This window comes from Stegodyphus dumicola, chromosome 2, assembly GCF_044657685.1.
Source record: "Stegodyphus dumicola isolate Sdum_Otavi_A_Nest chromosome 2, ASM4465768v1".
Classification (NCBI taxonomy): Eukaryota; Metazoa; Arthropoda; class Arachnida; order Araneae; family Eresidae; genus Stegodyphus; species Stegodyphus dumicola.
The window spans coordinates 163666684-163690861 of NC_140769.1; the positions used below are offsets into that span (position 1 = coordinate 163666684).

The 24178-nt window shown below is 30.9% G+C and overlaps 1 protein-coding gene across 1 annotated transcript in view; it reads left to right on the top strand.

Moving 5' to 3' along the window:
- Nucleotides 1-18976, top strand: part of Afti (aftiphilin) — a 74927-nt gene extending 55951 nt beyond the window's left edge. The window contains exon 7 of the mRNA XM_035356143.2: nt 723-18976. Coding sequence (XP_035212034.2) covers nt 723-958 — 236 coding nt within the window. The 3' untranslated portion in view covers nt 959-18976. The remainder of the gene's footprint in view (nt 1-722) is intronic.
- The last annotated feature ends 5202 nt before the right edge of the window (nt 18977-24178 follow it).

Sequence of the window (24178 nt, forward strand, 5' to 3'; positions counted from 1 at the left end):
ACTGCTTTAATGAGATCAATTAATCTTCTTGGGTTTGTTTTATACAAGTAGCCTTACTTTAAATAGAGGTGTTTAAGCAGATGATTCATTAATTTTATTCAGTAATTAAAAACTTACCTGAATTATAGAAAGAGAAATATCAGTATTCAGCCGGGAGAAAATGAGTGTGGTTAATTATCATAATGTGTCTAAAATAGTTGGAAAAACATTTCTTTTCATCAGGAAGTAGCATGTATAACAATACCTAGTTTTCTGAAGTGTGTGTACTGTGGGGAAAACCTCCTTTTTAACCCTGCAATTTTATTTTATTATATTTTATTTATTTATTTTTTTTTTCCCCATTTCTGAAAGTGACCAAAAATATGAATCCTTAGTTAAGAAGCATTTGCTACGTTATAAAACTGAAAATTTTAGCTATGAAACAAATTTTTGTTCTATGTTTTAGATTAAGAAATATTTTGGGGATATTTTACAGCAATAAAAGTTCAGTGCAAGCTGTGAAATAAATAAATAATAAAAAAATAGACACATTTATGTTAACCATATTTAATTGACCAATGGATAAAGTAAGTGGCAGTTGCCAGAATATACAGCATGTGGCCTTGGATAATAAATGTATGTAGGACATCCACTGAACCTCTAATTATTATCTTAAAATGCAGTATAATAATTACACTATGAATATGAATTGTATTTATTATTTTTTTTTATTTACTTTTTAGGCTTTGAAAATGAATTCCTAAAACCTAGTCCCATTCTTACATGCTCTGAAAGTAGTAGTAAACCTCAAATCCTTGAACAACTGCTTTCCAAAAATGTTAGTTCTCTTCCCAACTCTAACTTTGCCCACCGTCCATCAGATTTAAGTGCAGAAGCAACACATGTTTTGGACCAACTGCCAGACTTATCTTTTATGCGAGCGAAGGTTCTCATGTTTCCTATTTCTAGCAAAACTTGATATATCATGTACATAGATATACAAGAATAATTCAAATGTTGTTTATATGTATATGGATGATATGTACGTACCGAAGAATATTAGTGTATTTGATTAGTACTATTATTCAAATGGGCTATTATAATGAGTGGTTGATGTCTAATGTGATTATTGTAGATTGTCTGAATGTGAATACAGTCAAAAGTCGTTAATTCGGACACCCATAATTCGGACCTCAAAGCTAAAAACTTTCTGCGCATGCGCCGCGTTGACACATGTGCAAAGGCGTTTACGGGTGCGCGTAAACCTTTACGACTGTGCACATGCATGTGCACAAGCGCAGAATACATTTTAATGTATAACGGGCGGTATAAGCTAAAATGATCTAATTATCTATTTCACTTAATGTTGATGATTGCGTTGTTCCTTAATCTTCGAATTGGATGCACTTATTATTTTTTGCAGACTGTAAGAACAATTTTATAAAAGTAAACTTGAACTTTTGATTATGTCAAATAGAATTTCCGATGCTGGAGCTCCCAAAGGATCTACAAAACGAAAGTATGTTTCGATGTCCGTCAAACAAAAAGTGGAATTGCTGCAAAAAATGGATAAAGACATGAAGAAGGTGACAGAGAGGTTACTGAAAACGAAAAAATTTTGATTGACAAGTTAGTCTGTATTCTCGGCACAGCAATTACGGGACTTGAACAGCGGAACTTTGTAACTCAAGAAATTATGTCTGTTTATAGAATTAAAGAGAAAATATTATCACATAAAACGAAGCAACTTAAACAACTTACATTGAAAGAAATATTTAATAAAGTAAACAAATAAATATTTTTTTTTTGTAAATTTTGATACCCTTTTAGATCATAATTGTTCTTTATTTCATAAATTATGGTTTCATATTTTTAATTTTAGAATTTCTGCATGCCATCTTACGAGATTTAAACTGATGATCTAGAATCCGGAAAAATCGATAATCCGGAATCGCCGAAGTCCCGACGAGTCAGGATTAACGACTTTTGACTGTATTTCAATTCTTGGATTTCAATCATCCATTCCAAAAATTACTTTTCTATCATTTTCAAAAAATAATGCTATAGAAATAACTCATTAAAGTAATTGATAAATAAAATAATGGTATGAAAATTATCTCTTCGTTATGTATACTTTTCCATTTTGTTGAAGTTTATCAGTATTTGTTAAGTTTGCTCAAATTATTAGTATTACAGATGTTATGTACATAATTTTGCATAAAAATTATCCCAGAGTTTATTAGTTTTGGCTCCTGTTTTTGTATTATAGTAGTCTTCCATAATTGCAGAAGTATGTGTTTAAATGTACACATAAATGAATATTTAAATATTTGAAATGTTTATGATTTGTATTTTTTAAATTTGAAGTTATATAAGTGTTTTTTATGTGGGATTTTGAAGTTGCACTCAAATATGTATATAAAAATGGAAAAACAGAGTGGGTATTTCATTAAGTTTGTAAAGAAAAATTATAATAGACGTGATATTTTATGTATATTAATTCTTTAGAAGCATAGTTTTTTTTAACTCTAACTGTACCCCAAAAGCATGAATTTTTATTATGATGGTCATATAATTGAGTCGTTTTAAAAAGTCTTGATTATGTATTTAAAAATATGACGGCTGGAAATAAAAGTTTTTCTTTCCTCTTTTTTAAATGATTTGTTGAATATCTATTGTCTGTGCATTAAGGTAATTTACTTGTGTTGTTGTGACTTATAGTACTTTTTGTGTAGGCTTTGCAGTATTTGAAGTATTTTACTTGCAATATTGTTTTTAATATATATTCTGACTTTTTTCACTCTTTTTGAATATCCCACCTTGTAATCATTATTGATGTATAACAGAAAACTTGCTTAATGAAATTTTTGCATCTAAAGCTTTAGATACTAATTATTTTATCTTAAAATTCAAGTTTCCAAATGATTATGCTTTATTTAGTAGATGGCCAAATATCAGAATAAAGTATACTATGAAAATTAATCATTGTTCATGTGAAAAGAACTTATTTAATAATGATATCCTTTTATGATACAAACACTGAGGTTATATATATCTGTGTGCACATGTGTATCATTGTATTTTATGCGTTAAAATGCAATGCAGCATGTTTTCTCATAATATTCTGCATTTTTATGTACGAATATGTAGGAATCTCATCTACAGCTTTTTTAAAGTGACTGTTTAAAAGAAATTTTTGACATTAAAATATGAGTTTTGTGTTTGTGTCATGCATAATTCTATATGATGGGATATGAGTAGAACATTGGCTATTGATGCATAAATATGAACTAAACCAGCGGTTCTCAACCTTTCGACTAACGCATATCATCTAAATAAAAACTGAAGTACCACCGCTACATTTTACAATATTTATTTTTCAATTTCTCAATAGAAATATTAAAAATAAATATATTTTGCCATTTGCACAACCTATTGGCTATTTGTATTAAACATGCATAAATAAAAATATATTACATTACATTAAAAATGGGTTACTATTTTTATTATCAAAATTTAAGTTATACTACCGTATTTATGCGAATCTAATGCGCCACTACCGTATATATGGTATCTATCGTACCACTACCGTATATATGGTATCTATCGTAATTACCACTACCGTATATATGGTATCTATCGTAAAATATGAACATGAAATAAATCGTAACATTTCTATAGCTAGCAGTTTCTACAAACCGTGATTAATAGTAATCGTCTTTATTCACTAATGTTTTCATCACTGGAATCCTCGCAGCTCTCTTCGTCAGAAGCAGATTCATTTCTTCTTTCCTCATCGTCATCCTCGGCATTCCAGAGCACGTCATCTTCACTGCCATTCAATGAATTTGAAATGCAGCATTTCTTGAAAGATTTCGCAATCATTGGATCTTCGATGCTTTTCCAGGCAGCAGAAACCCAGTGTGCAACAATGTGCGGTGCAGTACGCTGAATTTTTCCTATCGGGGTCAATTCACGGTTTGGCTCACAAACCATTTTTCGTACTCCGCCTGAACGCACCTCTTAAAAGGTTTTTTTATACTAACGTCCAGTGGTTGTATAACACAGACGTCATCCCTCCAGGAATGATTACAAGATCACTGCCTAGGCTGCGCATGTTCTTTTTCACGTCGTCGATGAGATAACCACGAAATGCGTCCAGACAAAGCATTGATGGTGGATTGAAGAGCCCACCGGGATGGCGTTCCCATATATTTCGGAGCCAATCAAGCATTAATGATTCCGTCATCCACCCCTTCTCTTGGTTTCGAATCAGGACATCATCTGGGAACAGCTTTTCATTCTTAGGGGTTTTAAGGCTTGTTTTCCGTTTGAAGATTAAGAAAAGGGGAAGTTTGCACCCGTCTGCTGTTATTGCCAGCATCACTGTTACGCGTTGTTTTACACATCCCCAAGTTTTAATGATATTTTCCTTAGTCCCCTTCTCCGTAATGGTGTAGTTATGAGGCATATCAGACCAAATTGGCGTCTCGTCAGCGTTGCCAATTTGCCCCATTGAAAAATTCTTTTCCTTCCGAAGTGTGATGACATGCCGCTGAAATGTTAGTAGTTTTCCCTCAAAATCTGCAGGAAGCTTTTGGCATATTGTTGTACGGCGTCTTAGAGATAAGCCCATCCGCTTCATAAACCGATCCACCCATCCACGGCTAGCCTTAAACTCTTGTTTCGGTATTCCAAGAACTTCAGCCTCCTCTTTTGCTTTATTTCTTATGGTGTCACTAGTCACAGGTTGTTCATTTTTCTTCCTTTCACGTACAAATTCCAAAACTTTTTCTTCAATTTTACGGTGTCTTCCTTTGCGAGAGCCAGTGAATTTCTTTCTACTAGCTTTAGTTGCAAACAGTGCCAATTTCTGTTACCGCCACGAGCGAACACTGCTCTCAACTACGTTGAACTCTCCCCTGCCTTTCTATTGCCATTTTTTTCAGCATAAAGAATTACTTTACATTTGAAAGTAGCGTCATATGACATTCTCCTCTGTTTGCCCTCCCTTTCGTGACTACGTACTCTGCAGTTTGTATCCTCTATGCAATAATGTGTCAATGATAAATGTAACGGTAAATCTAGTCGACAAATACAGTAATCCATTGTTACGATTTAAATTTGGTTGACGTCATCGGCGAACTTTGCACTCGAATCTAATGTGCACCCCAATTTTGAATATTACATTTGGCCAAAAACGATGCGCATTACATTCACATAAATACGGTACTTTAATTCTCAAATTTAGTGCAAAATTTGGGCCTGTTTAAGAGAGTCAAGTTTCTTCATGTCTGATCTTATTTCACTTAGTTTTAACCACAAATTAGGATTCACTTTTAATTGTGTTCTGTATTTAAGTTTTAAATATAACATGGAAGAAAATCCTTGTTCACACAAATAGGTTGTGCAAAAAGGGATTAAAAGTTTAATAGCTTTACTTGAAATGCCTTTAAAGTTATTTTTCAGTTCAAACAAAAGTTAACAAGTGTATTATTTTTTAAATCTACAGTTCGAGTTCGATCATAGGAAATTTTTATCAGCTTTTCTTTTTCTTCACGAGATTTATGAATTTAATAGATAAAAATACTTTTTCTTTGTGTACCACCTATTTTTCTCTTGTGTACCACTAGTGGTACACGTACCACCGGTTGAGACCCCTTGAATTAAACATTAATCTTATAGAAGTGTATTAGAAAGTAAACGTTTTTTATATCAAGAACATATTTATAAGTAATAAAACTCTAATATGTGAATAAGTATTGTTGCTCTTTGGGGGAAAAATTTATACTGTTTGCTTTTATTAACTGGAAAAAAATTCAGAGCAGATTATTATTTTTGAAATATGGTAATTAATCTCCTTTCCACTGTTACATAATATATATATATACAAGGTTCGTAGTGGTCCTTACAAGTACTTATAAGTTCTTATATTTGAAAATAAAATGTAAAAGTGCTTATAGGTGCTTACTTTTTCTTTAAAGCCCTAAATTTTTTTTGTTTTTAGTGCTTATTTTTTGCTTTTAGTGCTTTTTTTTTTTTTTTTTTTTTTTTTTTTTTTATGAACGTGCATTTTTTTCCCTGTACCAAAGCCAAAACTAAATAAACAACTTTTCTTCCTTATATGCAATGTCAGATGGTGAATCATACTCCCACAAATTGCTTTTTCCCCCTTTCTCTGCATTACTGTAACCTATGGTGCTCGCGAGAGTACAGACAGGTGCACGTCGTTTTTTTGGTCAAAGAATTGCAAAAATGGTAGAAAATTCCGTTACATTCGGTATTCTTTTCCTCCCACCCAAATATTACACACGTTTGAATTTCTATCAAGATTTTAATAATTTACATTCTCGTTCCTCGTGGTCAGGTCATATTCGTGTTTATTATGATCGTTATGCTTATATTATGAGTATATGCATGAATATTTATAATAATATAGTTGCAGTAACTGCTGAAGTATAGATAAACTTCCAAAAATGGGTGTGTTTTTACACAGACTAGCTTTATAGGGAATAATATTCGGAATGGCTTAAATAAAAGGAAGGTAATCGAATAGTCAAAATAATTTCTTTCCCCCCCCAATACATTATACAGTAGGGAGGTTGGGAGGTTATCCACTTTCTCCGCAAAATCTCTAATATTGAAGCAGCAGATTCCCCACCACCACCACTGTCCAATCTGGATTGAATAGGACTAAAAGTTTTTGCGGTCTACCCAACCTAAGCAAAGATTGGTTCTATTCCGGAAATTTAACGCAGTCTGTTGAAAATTAGAATCAGAAACACCCCAAATTAGTAAGTCTCTTTCTTTTCCTTTATTTAGTTCTTTATTCTCCGAATACCGGCAGCTGTTGATTCCGATTGCGTAATATCACATGTGGAAGAATTACGCCGCACGTATTGCACAATAACATTTGCGGTATTTTGCAGAGATAATTAATTTTGATGTTCCGTCTGAGATTTGTTTATGAACACTTAAAAGAGTTTTTCTGTGCTTTCTAAGTAGAATATTTCTCAGTTCCGTTGGTCTGTTTTTATATGATGCACATATCGAAATGTCAAAATCATTTATTTAGCCAAGAAATCTAAAGAACAGCTACTATCTCACCAAACTCCTCTTTTTCCAGTTACTATCCGGAATATTTGGCAAATTCCGAGTATGCGGGTTAGTTAAGCTTTTACTGTTAAAGGAGACTGCATGAAGCAATTTCCCGTCTTCTGATTTCAGAAATGTGCCTCTTTTTTACTTAAATTACTTTGCTTGGAATATATGTTAAGGGAAAACTGTTATGCAATGAAAATTTAGAAATTGTTCAGAATTTTGATTTAAGTTAAATTATTTAAATATTAATATGAGTGGATAAATAAATTGTATTTTTTATTAGGTGCCAAACGAATACAATTGATATGGCTTATTATTATTTATTTTCTATATTTTGAACTGAAATTTCATCATTAAATCTTGTAATATAGTTTAGTTTTTTTTTTTCTTCTCACTGTAAACTAATTCTGTAAATTGAACTGTCATTTAATTTTTTTTTTTTTTTTTTTTTTTTTTTAAGTTGTTTTCCATGGTTGAGGTAATGCTCATTTTCTTAATAAATATTGCATTGCTTATATTTTAAATTACAAGTCTAATTTTTCTTTTAAGGTTATGCAGTTGTGTATAATATAATTAGACAGGTGCTTATTTTTTCCTTAAAATGTGCTTGAAAAGTGCTTATAGGTGCTTATTTCTTTAACTAAAATGTGGCTATGAACCCTGATATATATTGATTTTGTAAAGACACTCAACAAGTTCAGGAAGACTTGTTGACAGAGGACTATATAATTGAAGAAAAAAAATGCATTTGTGTTTAAACAGTGAAAGCACATTGTTGTAATTCTAATGTTGGGTGACTTTCAGCATTGAGGCAATAAGACATTGAAGAAATAGTCACCTGGTTACTGTTCATAGATGAATTCAGATAATACTGAGATCTAAATACAGGATCCCTCTTGTAGGAATTTGTTTGCTACAGGAAAGCTGTATCTGAAAGATGTGTTGCTGGGGAGGGGGAATGATTGATAACTTGTTATCCCTGTTAGCTGGTTCTGTACCTGTGCTTATTCTATTCTAGTTCAGCCTAATACACTGTAACCACTCCTGAGTCTTAAAATATATGCAATGTCTTCCTGATTTTGAAGGGGATGTTACCCTGTGCATACATTATTCATACTTTATATAGGCTGTGTTTTTATCATGTCATATGTCTGTTTTTATTATTTGTGTTTAATAAGTATTTTTGATAAGATTTTGCAGATTATATCTTGGATGAATTAATGGTAAATATTTTAAATTAATGTTAATTTTCTCTATCAGCATTTTTGATTCCAGAAGGTTTTGTAGAAATGCTGTACGTTCTAGTAAAAGGGAAGTGTTTGTCCTACAAAGAACTTGATTTTATGATTAATAGATATTGCTGAAAAAATATTTTTCCAATGCATAAATATAATACGAGAGTTGGCAAAAAATTTTTAAATAGTTATGATATAATATAATTGAATGCTGATTTTTTAGTGTTATTTCGAGGTATAATCATTTTTGTTTAAAAATAATATTGATTTTTATGAAAAACAACTTATCAAGTACAAGCTCTTTCCATTTTGGTGTCATTTTAGCAATTATTACCAAAAGGTAAAATGAAGAATGCCATGATGACAATAAATTCATTTCTCATTATGCAGAATGCATTACCTGTGGTGTCATCTATTTTCAGTAATATCTGTTAATTTCTGGAATTTTCCCCCTTCTTTGATGTATAGGACTAATACTTCCAAGGATAAGCTTAGCTTGACTGCTTTTCTATTAAGAAAAATTCCACTTTGTGCCCATTTTGTCATGTATTTTGGTTGCAACTGAACTCATTTGTGATCAGAAAGTTAGTTAAGAGTCATAAAAGTTGGAACCAGACCAGTAATAGTATCATTCCATTGCTTGTTTACTGAAATTGTAATCAGCATACTGCTTTTGCATACGGACCAGTACAAGTGCAAATAATAGTTTTGTTTTTTAAATTTTAGATCAGTGGAGCCCAACCTTAAACCTGTCTTGAGCCAATTAAGTATTTAAAATTTTGGGGGGAGCCATATAATAATAATTATATATATATATATATTTATATATATTGCTTTTAATAGTTTGATTTAATGTATAGGTAAAAAGGTAATACTCAAAAAATTGTAATCATCAATTGTATCAAAGAAAATGCATTGTTTATTAAGAATTCAATTACAAATTAAATATAAGAAAAATATTTGTGAAACCTGACACTGCATTTTTTTCCTACCAGTTTTTTGTACTCTGTTACATACAATGTTATAGCTAAATTCATGCAGGCATTCAGATTTTCATTAATTATCCTGGATCTCAACTTTGATTTTAACAAGTTCATTGTTGAAAAACCATTTTCGTAGTTGTCCTAGTTGTTTCCTAGTAAGTTGATCGAAAGCAGGAGTGTAACTTTTGGAAAATTTCTTTTAAGACTAGATATTTTTTCTCATCTACAAGTATCCAAAAATCTGTTTGTGATATTCTGGTTTTCATTTGAAAATCTGTATTTCCATGTCTAAGTTAGTAGCTTTTTTATTTATCACCTTTGCAATTTGTGATATTTCAGAAATATTAATAATAAATAGATATAAATTGAATAATGCAAATGGCTCAATTTTACGAAAATAAGGAACTCTTAATTTCAAAATTATGTTTGAGCTCAGTGAGAGATTCAAAATATTTATTTGTTTCAATTTTCTCATATTTATTAACGTGGTACTCCAAATTTGTAAAATGCCCAAAGTTACATCCCTTTATTTGGGTCATTCACAAATTTAATTTAAATGCATTGATACTTGCTATTAACCCAATAAGAGTTTTTCCTTTTCCCTGAAGTTCAAGATTGAATATATTCATTTTGGTTGTTATGTCTGTAAGAAAGGCTAAATCACATAACCAGCTATGATCACTAAGTTCTACATATTTTTCATTTCTAGACTCCATGTGTACAAACTGTTTTATCTCTGGATGAAGCTCTAAAAATCATTGCAAGACTTTTCCTTTACTAAGCCACCTAATTTCAGAATGTAACATTAAAGTTCCATGTTCAACATAAAGTTCATCAGTCAGTTTTTTTAATAATCTGTGCTGAAATGGTCTGGTGTGAATAAGAATTGACAATTTTTAGAACAACTCTCATTATGTATTCATAATGCAGGACTTTTGCACATAATACCTGTTGATATATGATACAGTGGTAGTGAAAAAATAAATTGGAAACTCAGCTTAATTTTTGCAAAATGTGATGAAGCCAACAGCAGAACCAATCATGCTAAGTGTGCCATCTGTTGTTAAGGATACAAGTTTTATAATTTTTAATAACTTGGTGTATGTCTTACCCACATGTATTTCCTTTTAATTGCAAAGCTGACAGTATATCTTCCTTTGTTGAGCAATCGTTGAAAACCATCCTTTTAAAAACATTTATTTGTGCTACATTACAGATATCTGTTGATTTATCACATTGTAAATTTTGAAAAATACATTTTTGTTAATCATCTTTTAATTGTTCAGTGATATTCACAGACATAACTTCTATCTACGTGATACTAAATTCCTGGATAGCTAACATAATTTCATTCTTATTTTTAAATCCTCGAAATAATATCTCTAATGCAACAAGCATTGATTCTTTATTTCACCATCCTGAATTTTTTTTTTTTTTTTTTTTTTTTTTGTGTGTGTGTGTATTGCAAATATATGTGAATCTTAACCCTTTCACAACCAGTTTTTTCTTTTTAAAAAAAAAGATAAATTAGGGGTTTATTAGGTAAAATAAAGTAGAAATAGCAATATTCTGCCCAATTATAAGCAAAAATTTACTGTAAGGGCCATTTTGGAGGTGGGACATATGTGTCCCACTGGTCTTTTTAGTTGGGACACATGTGTCCCATTGGGGTTGAAGTGACAATATAAAACATAGTGAAAAGTTCAGTTTTCTAGTTCTAAATGAATTTCACAATACTTTTGAAACAGTTTTATCAGAAAACACCTACCTACACAACATTATTTATGAAATTTCTATGTATGGTACATTGCAAAACAGTTTTTACATAGTGCAATTTTACACATGGCGCAAACAGTTTTTGTTCGGTTTTCTTTATTTTGTTTGGCACAGCGGGCACATCTTCTTCTTGTTGGCCCTTCTAATGGCAAATGATCTCCAACATTCAACATCAGTTTTGTTGCATTTGACTGTCGACCTGATTTCTTCCTCTTGACAATTGCATTTTCTTTGCCATGAGCAATCATTAATTCGGCTAGGGGGACAATGTATTGCAAGAGAGGTATTTTCCTATGTTTGGTTTCTTGAAACAATATGTGTGCATTCACAACAGCTGTCATCAAAAGTTTATAAAATACTTTTTTCCACCATTTTGTAGATCTTCTGTCAAAATCATATAGGCATATCTTTTGATCAGACAAATCTACTCCTCCCATAAATCTGTTATAGTTGGCAATAGCGGTAGGACAATTTGTCATTACTTTTTCTCCATCTTTCTGCTTGCGTTTTACTTGTATGACATCAGGTCCGTGGCAATTACTCAGAATCAGAACTTCCTTTGAATCTTGCCATCTTGCTGCAAGAGTTCCTCTTCTATTCTGGAGAAATTCTGAATCACCTTTTTGAAGTTTTTCGTCAGAGAATTTTGGCATGTCTTTTCTACGAGAAATACAAGTACCAACAGAAGGAAAGGATATGTTATCCAATAAGTTTACACTTGTAAAAAATCTATCAAATGTAAGTGTAACATCTGGGTTACGTATTGTTGAGGAAAGTTTTAGAACAACTCTTTCTCCAAGTATTGTACCCTCATGATCTGTATTATCCATGTCTTTGCCAGAATATATATTGAAGTCATAGGTGTAGCCCGTAGCAGCATCACATCTCTCCCACACTTTGATTCCCCGTTTTATTGGCTTTAGGGGTAAATACTGCTTTAGGCTAGAACGACCTTTGAATTTAGCCATGAATTCATCGATGCTTTGAAAGGGACTATCTTCGCGAGCTTGCATAAATGTCCTTTTGAAACATGCCACCACTTCATCCATATAATATGTCTTTGGAGCATTCGCATCTTTTTCTGGATCATTGAAGTACATTTTTGCAAAGAGCAATAGGCATCTGTTACGGGAAATCGCATTTTTGATAGCTTCGTTTCCCAATGAAGAATTGCTGGACCAATAATCTGAAAAGTTCGGTACTTGATTATACGACATGACAAGCATAACTCCCAACACAAGCATAATTTCTGAAGGGTCTGTGTCAGGAATATATACTTTTTTTTCATGTCTCAGTATTTCAAGGCGCTGGTTGGTACATTGAGAAATAAAAATAAGAAGACTTCGTGGAAATACACATGAGAAACATTCTAATTCATTAGAGGATCTGTTGATTTTGGCCAGTATTGCAGTTGGACGGTCTTTAGATACATGGAGCCGTGGCTCAAAATTTGGACCAACATTTGACCAAATGACAGGATCAGTAGGTTTTGAAATAGTTTTTTTTTATGTTTATTTTTTGCCTTGCACTTATATTTTGATACCTGCTCCGCTTCATCGGGTGAGAAATCATCAGAGTCCGAGTCAACGGAGGGTTCTGATGAATGCTCAAGACATGACAGCTTTCGTTTTGGTGCCCTTGATGTTCCTGAACTTTCTCACAATTCTTCACAGCTATCACTGTCTGAGGAACTAGGGACATATTCCTTGTCTATATCTGAATCGTCCAGTTCATCACTTGAATCCGGTTCATTCAATAATTTAATTATTTCTTCCTTTGTCAATCCCTTCCTGCGATTCATGATATTGCTATGCCTAAAAATACAGAAATGACCACTTTGAGAATGAGGCATAGATATATTTCAATAACCACTGGGACAATAATGTCCCAATAAAACAGACCATTGGGACATATATGTCCCATAATATTATTTTTTTTCAAAATCTACAATGAAAATTCACTTACTTCAAATAAACTGCTTGATATGGCAAAAATAGACGAAAATCATATACAACGAAAACAGCACGTGTGTCCACTCATGTATCTTCGCCTAAAATGGCTGCCAGAATGTCCAAACTTTCCCGCTTGTCAAAACTGTTACGATAAAACAAAGAGCTCACAGGGCACTAGTGTCATCTATCGAGAAAAAATTACACTAAAAGGTAGATGTAATCACAGGAAACCAGTGGGACACTCGCGGCAATAAATTTTACGCTTGTTTTTCCCATTGGGTGATTTGGAAACATTTGCGGGACATATATGTCCCGGTGGGGCCGAAAGGGTTAAATGGTGCAGTACATAATAGCAGCTTTTCATGTATTCACTGGTCTGGTAAACAAAGTATTGTTGTGCAATTAAGTGGTTTTCATTTCTTTTCATTTATATTTCCTTAAATTGCTGTTAAAAGGATATTCAGTATTGTATTATTTATGAACTGTTGTGAAATTTCGTTCTATGTTGCATTTTCCCAACAGTAACTTTTGAACAACAAATCAAATACATTTGTTTTTAAAATGTATGAAAAATATTTCTCTTCCTATTCTTCATGAAACTTATAGTTGTATACACATTTTTTTCTTTTCCTCTGGTTCCTGTGCCGACATGATTATTTTAACTATAAAGTAATTGCTAATGTAGAATAATGGCTAACATAAATAGAACAATCTTTTTAATGTCATGCATAAACAAACCGGCATCCGCACATCATGAAGAGCACTTTGGGTGATATCATTTTGAATGAAAATATTCCTGGTCAGTGGCATAACAGTTTAATAAAATTAAAAACTATGCAAATAATCAACCAAATTAATATGTACAATTGATGTATTTTCATTCTATACATATAACTTTTTAAACTAAAGAAATATCTGAACAACCATGGCCATTAACAGTGGTATTGTATTTTATACAGAAAATAATTTTTTAGACCTTTCATGCCCAAATTGATAAATTGAGCCACATAAAAAATTGCTGTGAACGAGATATGGCTCATGAGCTAGGGGTTGGGCATCCCTGCTTTAAATTAACAAGTTGTAATCCTATTTTGTATGTTTTCTTGGAATAAAAGATTAATAAATAGAATTTGTATCAGTATGTGTCAGGAGTCCTGGGACATAATGTGATGTGACTTATTTGATAATGATGCATGTAAAAGATTAATAAATAGAATTTGTATCAGTATGTGTCAAGAGTCCTATGACGTAATGTGATGTGACTTATTTGATAATGATGCATGATTGCAGTATTTGCATTACCAAGTGAATGTTTAAGTTCACCCCCCTTCAAAAAGTGTTCATGGAACCAAATTTTTTAATCATGTTCATATCAATCATTGTTCCTGAATACCTCTGTACTATTTCTCAGACCAGCAATGATTCCTTAGAGCTTCTTATTACCCACTGGTGGAGCGATAGCTGATGCATTGGCAGACTGGACACTGTATAGATACTTTATTAAAACATATATGCTATTAAATTATATGTAGTAAATAATTATAAATTTAAGGCAAAGTTTTTGTTAGAAATGCATTGAGGAGACAGATTAATATTAGACTAGAGGTTGTAATGCATGTTAATTTATATAACATGTTTCAGTACAGCTTATAGAAACTTCTACGACATGTAAATTGCTCAGGGACAGATTGGAATCATATAACTATGCAATTTCAGATATGGCATCATCAGGTGCTAATGAACATAGACAAGAGAAATAAAAGAGCACACAAGTAAGCAAAATGCATTTTATTATTAACAGTTAATCATTTGCAAAATGTACATAGGTCATATAAGATGTTCACATAAGTTATACATGCCTAATATTATTTGCATGTGGAACAGAAAGCATTGTGGAAGTTTCTGGGCATATCTTGGGGAACAGCAACAGCTACAGGGATAAATAGTATGAGATCCTCAGCCATGGTCAGGTGTGTTAGTAGCCTCAGCAGATGTATTATACCTCTCGTAAGATTAAAAAAAGCAGGTAAAATAAAATACAAACTTCAATCTCCAATAGTTTTAACTCTTTTAAACTTGGTTATTTGTCTTTTCTGTGCTAAAAATAGTAACTACTTACTGCTGTAAATTGCATCATTTCAGAATTAATCCGTGTTTATGATTGTTGTATGATGCAGATACTTGCATAATGCTTTAGCCAATAATAATTTCAAATTTGGAAATGAAAATTAACAAAACAAAGCTTAACTAAAACAAATCCATTCTGAACCAAGCTTTCATCTTGGACACATCACATTCTCTCTCTCTCTGACCTTTCTATTGCCAACATGCTAACATCTGCTGCTCCTTCTCTCTTCAAATATATTACAAATATCTTAAAGATGTTAGTGTAGTTCTTTAAGAAGAGGCATGTTTACTGCACTAATTTATCTGTTTTGTTGCCAAAAAAAAAAAAAATTATCTCTGAAAATAAAGAAGTGTTAAACTGGCAATGATTGCTGCACCATCTCTATGCATCACGATCTGTCATTCTGTAATCACATTCTTCACTACATTATCAACTTTTAAATTATGGCAGGATATCTGAGTCTGTTGGGAAAGCCTGTAATTTTTACAGGCTGAAGCGTTATGTAAATGTGCCTCATTGGCAATATGTAAAAATCATGTGAGATAGACTAATTTTAAAATGATGCTAATTATAAACAGTTACTATTTTTAGGACGGAAAAGGAAGGTAACCAAATTAAAGAGAATTAAGGGACTATTGAAAATTTAAGTTAGTGTTTAGTTTTACCTGATTTTTACACACACACACACATATATATATATATATCATTTAGCTACTGTAGATTTAAATTGGCAGTATATGTGCTGTTGCTGACAATAAAACAGTTACAAATCAATGGCATCCATCTTAATTCATTTAAACGCTTAAAATGCACTCTTGCAACATTTATCATTATTGTTTATTTCATTCCATTTTTAAGACAATTATATTAGTCTTGTGTATACATGTTTATTCAAATTTTAATAATGAATTTCCTTCTTCAATGGCAATAAGATATGCTGATGCATAGATATTTTAGTGTATTGCTTTTTTATTCTATATTAAGCTTTAATACCAAAAAATATTAAAAATATATAAATTGTTCATTTTTATACATTAAAATCCTTTTAATAATTTAGTTTAGATGAGATATCTAATTTTGAAATGTGTTTTTTTATGTAGAAAAAATTCATGTATCTAGGGTGGAAATTGATGCTTTCAGCACAATTTTAATTTAAATTTCTGTATGAAATTTCAAAAACGTTTTGTTAAAATTATTCCTACTTATATAGTTCTTAACTACTTTTACATTAAAATTATAACTAATTTTTGCGGATAAACATATCCTTATTTCAGATTTTTTTCATTATATCTATTATGGGGAACATATTTATATACAAATTTAATGAATATATTTATTCATATCACTAAATTAGTTTTCTTAAATTAGAACTGCAATAATCTAGTGAGATGCATACAAACTCTTAATAAGCAACCAAATTTAGTCAGCTACTTTATTTTTGCTATATAGTATATTTAGTTCTTTGCCCTTTGGAAGTGACTTCAGTCACCACTCGATGCAATTATCTCAATGTGATGAGAGTCATGTATGGGTTGTTTCTACCATTATAATTAGGAGAGTAAATTTGCTAGCATCATAATATGTATTACATTGATATGATTATTATAACTTTATAAAAAATTGTGTTATTTATTTTGTGAATATTCTGTTTTAAGAATAATTCCACAGAAATCAATTTCCCAAATATTGCTAAAGAACTAGTAGAGTAGACAAAGGCTACCTGCATTAAGCAGAAGAATGCAGTCATAGAATATTTCACAGTAACAGATTTTTTTGTTTAAATTGCATTTGAAGTAAATAATATGTAAACCCAAATTGCTAAGAATAAAACCACGATGAACTCATTATTTAAGATGTTTAGCCACTAATTATTTAATAATATATTATCGGTTTTTAAACTATAATACATAATCACATTTATCATTAAAACTTGTTAGTTTATAGTAAAATAGTTTTTGTTGTATGAATAAAAAGCAATGTTATGTATATATTTTACTGTAGAAGATTGACTTGGAATGCATAATTAATTATCAATTAAAAATACAGATTATAAATAAAATTTTACATGATTTTATCTATATTATATTCATGTTGTGAAATCATAGTAATTTTTATTATAAATTAGAAATATATTGAGTAACCATAGATTAAATTGTATAGAATATATATTTAATTGTAAAAAGGTTTAATTAGAGACATAAACAAAAATATATTTAGGAAAATCAGTTTTTTTTTCCATATAATAAATGCTTGTTTTCGAGCATTTCTATTATTCTAATAATTTAAATTTGTGAGAGGCAATATATTATTGTATTATATGCAGATTTTCCTTTAGCACAACAGTATGTTGAAATTTCAATCAGAAGTTGAGTATTTTTTATCCATTTTAGCGTTTTTTTTTTTTTTTTTTTTTTTTTTTTTACTATAATTGCCAGTGTTCTGTACACAGTTTGTTACTTTTTAACAGGAACACAGGCCAATAGTCTAAACGCAGTGTTATAAAATTGTCAAAGTTGCATGTCTGCTCCTTCCTAACACTGTTTATGTATTATTATTGTTGTTTTATTATTTTAAGATTTGATTTGAATTTAGCTGTAAAAACTTGAAATTGTTTTGAAACTTGTGCTTGAAATATAAATGAATTTTTTAAAAAGTGCATTATCATTTTGTTGATTCTGTGTTAGGAAATTGAAATTTCTGAACCTTATGGTTTTAAATATAACAAGAATAACAGAATGATTGTGAATTATATAATGAAAATAAATTCAGATAAAAATTAAAAGTTAGAAAATCACATTTCTAAAACTTAAAAATTAAAAAGAAGTTGTAAAATTTATTTAGATTTTAATCTTTATGGAAATGTAATGTTAAATCTCTGAAAAGTCAAATATTATGACAGATATGAAAATCTGTAAGTATCTAACATACATTTTAAATATGAAAACTTAAAAGTTAATATTGTTACTGAAAGGTAATTATAAATAATATAACAAATTTTATTATTAACATATCCCATCGTAATTTATGGGTTGTCTTAAGTAACAAAAATCACAATATTTGAATTGCATTTGAATGTTTACATAGCTTTCATGTAGGATTAATTTCAGGTATTATGGTACCTCAACTATAAAAAAAAGAATGTACTTATTTTTCATGCTCAAAAATATGAATTTACTTCTGTACATTACAGAAATATTTTATGATACTCTTTTATTGTATGGGAATAACATGTATTTTAGGTTCCTTCTTTTTTTATTTTTTATTTTTTTTATTGTTAATTGACATATTTCAGTTTTGATGTTAAAGTTTATTTATTATTCCTGTATAAAATGTATTAAGATTTACTGTTTAAAAATGGAGTGAGAATTTAACTTAAAAGAATTTTTAATCTTTCCTTGTTGAATTTTGCTGTATGGACTTCTGTAATTTTTCTTATATGAAATTGCTGTTTGTTCTACTTTTGATGTGAAAATACAGTTCTTATTTCTGTAAAAGGTAATATACCCTATGAAATTTCTAATTAGATGAGTATCTAGGAATTCTGAAAAATAATATGGATCTGAATATTTCAAATAATCATGTAGATGTAAAAAAATGGAGCATAGTTCCCCCCTCTTCCCTATCTCAGAACTCAATATAAGATATTTCTCAAATACTATGTGTTGAAACTTACTTCTTTCCAAAGTATCACAGTAAAAAAATATTGAATTAATTTAAATCTTCAACGAGTATGGAAAGATTCATGTGCCAGTGTGAAAGAATGTATTCATCTGTAAATAATTAAATATGTATATGAATAATAAATAGCTCAAATTCAATAAATTGTGTAATATTTTTTATTTAGTTTTAAATGATACTTTTAAGATGTTTTAGCACATTATTTTACAGAGAAAAATGTAATAAATATATTGCTGGAAAAGTTACGCAGAATTTATTCATGAAATGAATGCATAAAATTTAAAATATTTTAGCACATTATTTTACAGAGAAAAATGTTATAAATATGTTGTTAGAAAGTTATGCAGAATTTATTCATGAAATGAATGCATAAAATGTTTTAGGTTGTTAATTTATTAATCTACATGCTATTACACATTATTCTAAAGCAAAATTCATTAATACGTGAAAATATGTGTTATTGTTTTCACTATACAGAATCTTCATATCCCTTGTTAGGTAAAATTCTCATTTTGACAGAACTGGAAGTTGTCGCCTAATCACTTTCATAAGATCTATGCTTTCTACGATAAGTAAGCAGAGCAGCTTTTTCACCATAATTTTAAGTAATCAAACCTATAATCACTGTCCTCGAAATGATTTCGTATGTGACTGAGTAAAAAAGTTTATTATGCTAAGTTGGTAATATCTTTCCCCTAAGGAATATTGCTAAAAGACGTTTTATCTTGCAAATTGGTATTTATACTGTGCAAAAACTTCTACAGTGGCTCCCAAAAGTGTTCGTACACTTACGATTTTCATTGAAATACGGCTCTATCCTCTAATTAAAAGTAAACTTTCTGAATGAGATTTTAATAATAAGATCTATAATCCATTCGTAACAAAATTGCATGAAATATTTTAAGACGAAAATATCCTACAGTTTTACTTAAAAATGTGCCAAACAGCATTAGTAATGATGAACTGTTAAAAATTATTGAAGGACAAAATCCTGAAATTACCGTGAGTGAAGAGACTTGGAAAGATGTTAAAGTTCGCTTTACTTTAAAAAAGTTTCAACGTGAGAGAAGCGTGGTTATTGAGGTGCATCCTGCTGTGCGCAAGCGTATATTAAATTTTGGGCGTATTAAAGTGATGTGGAATATGTGTAAAGCTGAAGATTTTGTTTTTTTTTTAAATAGATGTTTTAAATGTTTACGCTATCACAGGAGTCTTGATTGCAGAAATCCCTTGGCTTGTTATTGCTGCTCTCGTGAGCAAGAGTTCAGAATGTGATAAAAAAGAAGTGCAAGCGTGTATTAATTGCATAAGATTTAATAAAAAGACGAAAAATGCAACTAAGAAAGTTGATGTAAATCATAAGCCATTTTCTGGAACTTGCCCCAGCCATACATTTATGATGAATATTGCAGCTTCAAAAATTTATTATGGGTAAGTCCGACAATTTGTCCTTTTCTTTTGTACAAATAAATTTGCACAAATCAAAACTTGCTACTCAGCAACTTATTTTATATATGGAGGCAAATGACACGGATGTCGCACTGATTCAGGAGCCGCACTTTTATAAAGGTGTTCTTCTTGGCTTTCCAATAAAATATAAAATTTACTATGATTCCGAAGCAGAAGTTGTCAAGTCTGCTGTTATTGTTCGTAACCAGAATCTTTCTCCTTTTTTGGACTTAAATCATACAGTTTATAATACTGTTGTTTTAGATATAAAAATCAATTTACTATTTGTTCCGCTTATTTCGAGCCCCAAACTAATATTGACATAAAACTATTAAAAATTTCACAAATTTTAACGATGAAGAAACCATGCAATTTTTTATGTGGTATGGATTCGAATAGCAAATCGGCGATTTGGCATAGTCCTATTACTGATGCTAGAGGAACGAAACTTAGTGATTTTATTAGTGCGAATCATTTGTTTCTACTTAATGAAAATCGCGGACCTACTTTCTATTCCACGCAAGGCTCGAGTTATATTGACCTTACGCTTTTTAGCTTAAGACTGCTGCCATACGTTCAAGGTTGGGATATCTCTGAGGAAGATTCTCTTTCTGACCATAAAATGATTATCTTTGAACTTGTTTTATGCCATCCGATTATATCTTCTAATTTGTGTACTTTTAATTTAAAAAGAGCGAACTGGTTTTTTTTTATTTACTGAACTTTGTAAGAGAGAATTGTGTGTAACTTGAATATCCTTCTTAACAGTTGCTCTGATTGTATTGCATTAAAAAATGTTGTAAACAGACTTTCTACCGTTGTTTTTAATTGTGCTTTACTTTCAATTCCGATGAAGAAAAGTAAGAAGAATGAGGTCCCTTGGTGGTCTAAGGAAATTGATTGTTATAGAAAGCATGTAAATGCTGCTAGGCGTAGATTCCAGAGAGAAAGAAACTGTCTTCTTAAAAAATAGTTATAAAATTAAATATTTCGAATTGCGGCAAAAGTACAAGGCTAAATTAGCTAATGCTAAGCTTGAGTCGTGGAGAAATTTTCTCTCAACTATTACTATTCACAATGTCTGGAAATCTATATATAAATATGGGGTTAAGACCAATTTTGCGAAAAGGATTGAGATTTCGGGAATTAAACTCCCGGATGGCAGTGTTACTTCGAGTTTGAGTGATACAATTGTTGCTATAATGACAAAGAATTTCCCAAGAGATAATGCGCGTGATTATAGAAATTCTCATAGAACTATGCGCACTGAGGCTGATGGACCTTATATTTCTTTTATGGACTATCCGTTCTCTACTTCAGAAGTTAAGAGTGTTATTAAAAATCTCAAAAAGAACAAATCACCTGGGCTTGACTCTCTTTCTACTGAAATTGTACAGCACTTTCATGCGGTGGATAGCGCATTTGTACACAGACTTCTCAACCTTTGTGTACAATTAGCAGTTTTTCCAGCACAATGGAAGAGAGCTCGGTTTGTTTTGATTCCTAAAACTTTAGATACAAGAATTCCTTATCTTGATAATATTAGATGCATTAGTCTTTTGCCTACTTTGGGAAAATGTCTTGAAACTCTCTTCATTAACAGAATAAATTGGTATTTGAGACAAAAATGCTTTTATAATGATTCTAAGTTCGGATTTACTCTTCGGAAGTCCGCTAAAGACGCCATTATTCGCCTATGTAATATCTTGCAGTGTGCAAAGAAAATGAAGTATACTACACTTCTTATTTTCCTGGATCTTTACAGATGGCAGCAAGATGAACAACAAGGTTGGCCTTGCATTTGTTCTTTTTGAAGGCCATTCCGAGATTTGTTTTCTTAGACACCGTATACGGAATGAATGTACAGTTTTTCAAGCAGAACTTCTGTGCATTTATCTTGCCGTCAAATGGATCCAGGATCATGGGACAACATCCTCAAAGTACCTTATTTGTTCTGATTCTCTTTCTTCTCTTCAACTTTTGAACAGTATTACCAGCTGCGATAAATTAGTTATCGAAACCCTAGTAACTGTTAGTTCACTTAGAATTAGAGGTATTGATATCTGCTTTGCTTATGTGCGTGCTTATGGTTTCTACGGAAATGAAAGAGCTGATTTCTTAGCTAAAGATGCCTTAAATTTACCCATTGATATCAACATTAGCATTCCAAAGAGCTATTGGAAGTCCTTTCATTATAAAAAAAAAACTTTTAGCTATGTGGAATGCATTTCATCTTGTAATGCTGAAGTCACCAAAAAGTTCCTTCCTTCTATTTACCATAGACTGAATTCCGAGTCTTTCCTCTCGTGAAATTTTAAAGTGTCTCAGTTTTTATCTGGTCACGGTAAATTTGCAAGTTATCTGTTTCGTTTTAATCTACGATCAAACAATTTATGTGAATATTCAAAAAGAGTTCCTCAGGATGCGGTTTGATTTTCTCGTGCCCTACATTTGATGGCCCCTGATTATGCTTACAGAACGATTTGAAAATGTTCGGAGTGACTTGGCCAGTGAACTTATCTGTTTTCGTGAAGTCCAGACTGCTGTTCTCTGCTTTTGTTCGCTTTATTTATGCATGTAATTTTTAATGTTTATTTATACATGTAACCTTTAATGTTCTAGTTAACTTACTTCTGTAAGCCGCGTGTTGTACATATGTGGTGCACGGGGAGTCTGTATGTTCTCAAAGGGAATATATATATATATATATATAACGAAACTTTATTTTTAAGAAATTAATAATAAAAAAAAATGACAAACATTTTATCTCGCAAAAATATTTGTACACTGAAATATTTTTGGATAAAATCAGAATTAGAATTATCATTTGCCGTTTTTTTTTTTTTTTTTTTTATTTTTTTTTTTTATTTTTGCATTGTGGTGGCATTTAAAAAATCATTTGCATTAATTTTTTATTGTTTACTTCATAATACTCTATTTATTATTGAAAAATGGGGCGCAGTCTTAAAGAAATTACAAACAGCATTCGAAAATTCATAATTTTTCACCATAGTAGTGGTAATTCAATTCGAAATATCGCTAAATTAGTTAATTTATCCCATTCTACAGTACAGTATGTGGTAAAACGCTTTAAAGAAGAAAAACGGATTGAAAACAAGGTAAGAAAAGGTCGACCGAGAAAATTAACTAAACGTGATAAGAGATTTATTATTAGAAAATTTGTGAAAAACCTTGAGTGCTGTAAAAGTTTCTGCAGAATTTAGTGCAAAGTTTTCTACTTCAATTTCACCTGAAACTGTTCGACGAATTCTCAGAGAAACAGGATTACGTGGGCGTTCTGCCCGTAAAAAATTTTTTGTTCGTGAGATAAACAGAAAGCTTAGGCTTTCATTCGCAAAATCAATGATAAAATACACCCGAAACGTACTGGAATAATGTCGTATTTGCTGACGAAAGCAAATTTTACATTTTTGGTTCCGATGGTCGAATAACTGAATGGAGAAGAAAAAATGTGGAACTTCATTCTAAGAACTTTGTTGGAACAGTTAAGCATGGCGATGGAGGTGTTCTTGTTTGGGGGTGCGCAGTAGCATCAGGACTAGGTAATTTGGTATTTATTGATGGCATAATGAATCATTCTCTTTATTTAAATATTTTAAGAGACAATTTAAAATTATCTGCCCAAAATTTGGGGTAATGGAAACAACTTTATTTTTAATCATGATAACGATCCTAAGCACATTTGGAAAGAACTGGAGGTTAGAGTATGAAAACACGATATCAAAATGAAAACCAAACTCAAAACAGTCATGATGGAAGAATGGATGAACATTGATACAGAAATTACAAAAAAAAAAAAAAAAAAAAAAAAAAAAAAACTAGTAAAATCTATTCCCAGATGTTTAAAAGCTGTTGTAGATGCTAAAAGATATCCTA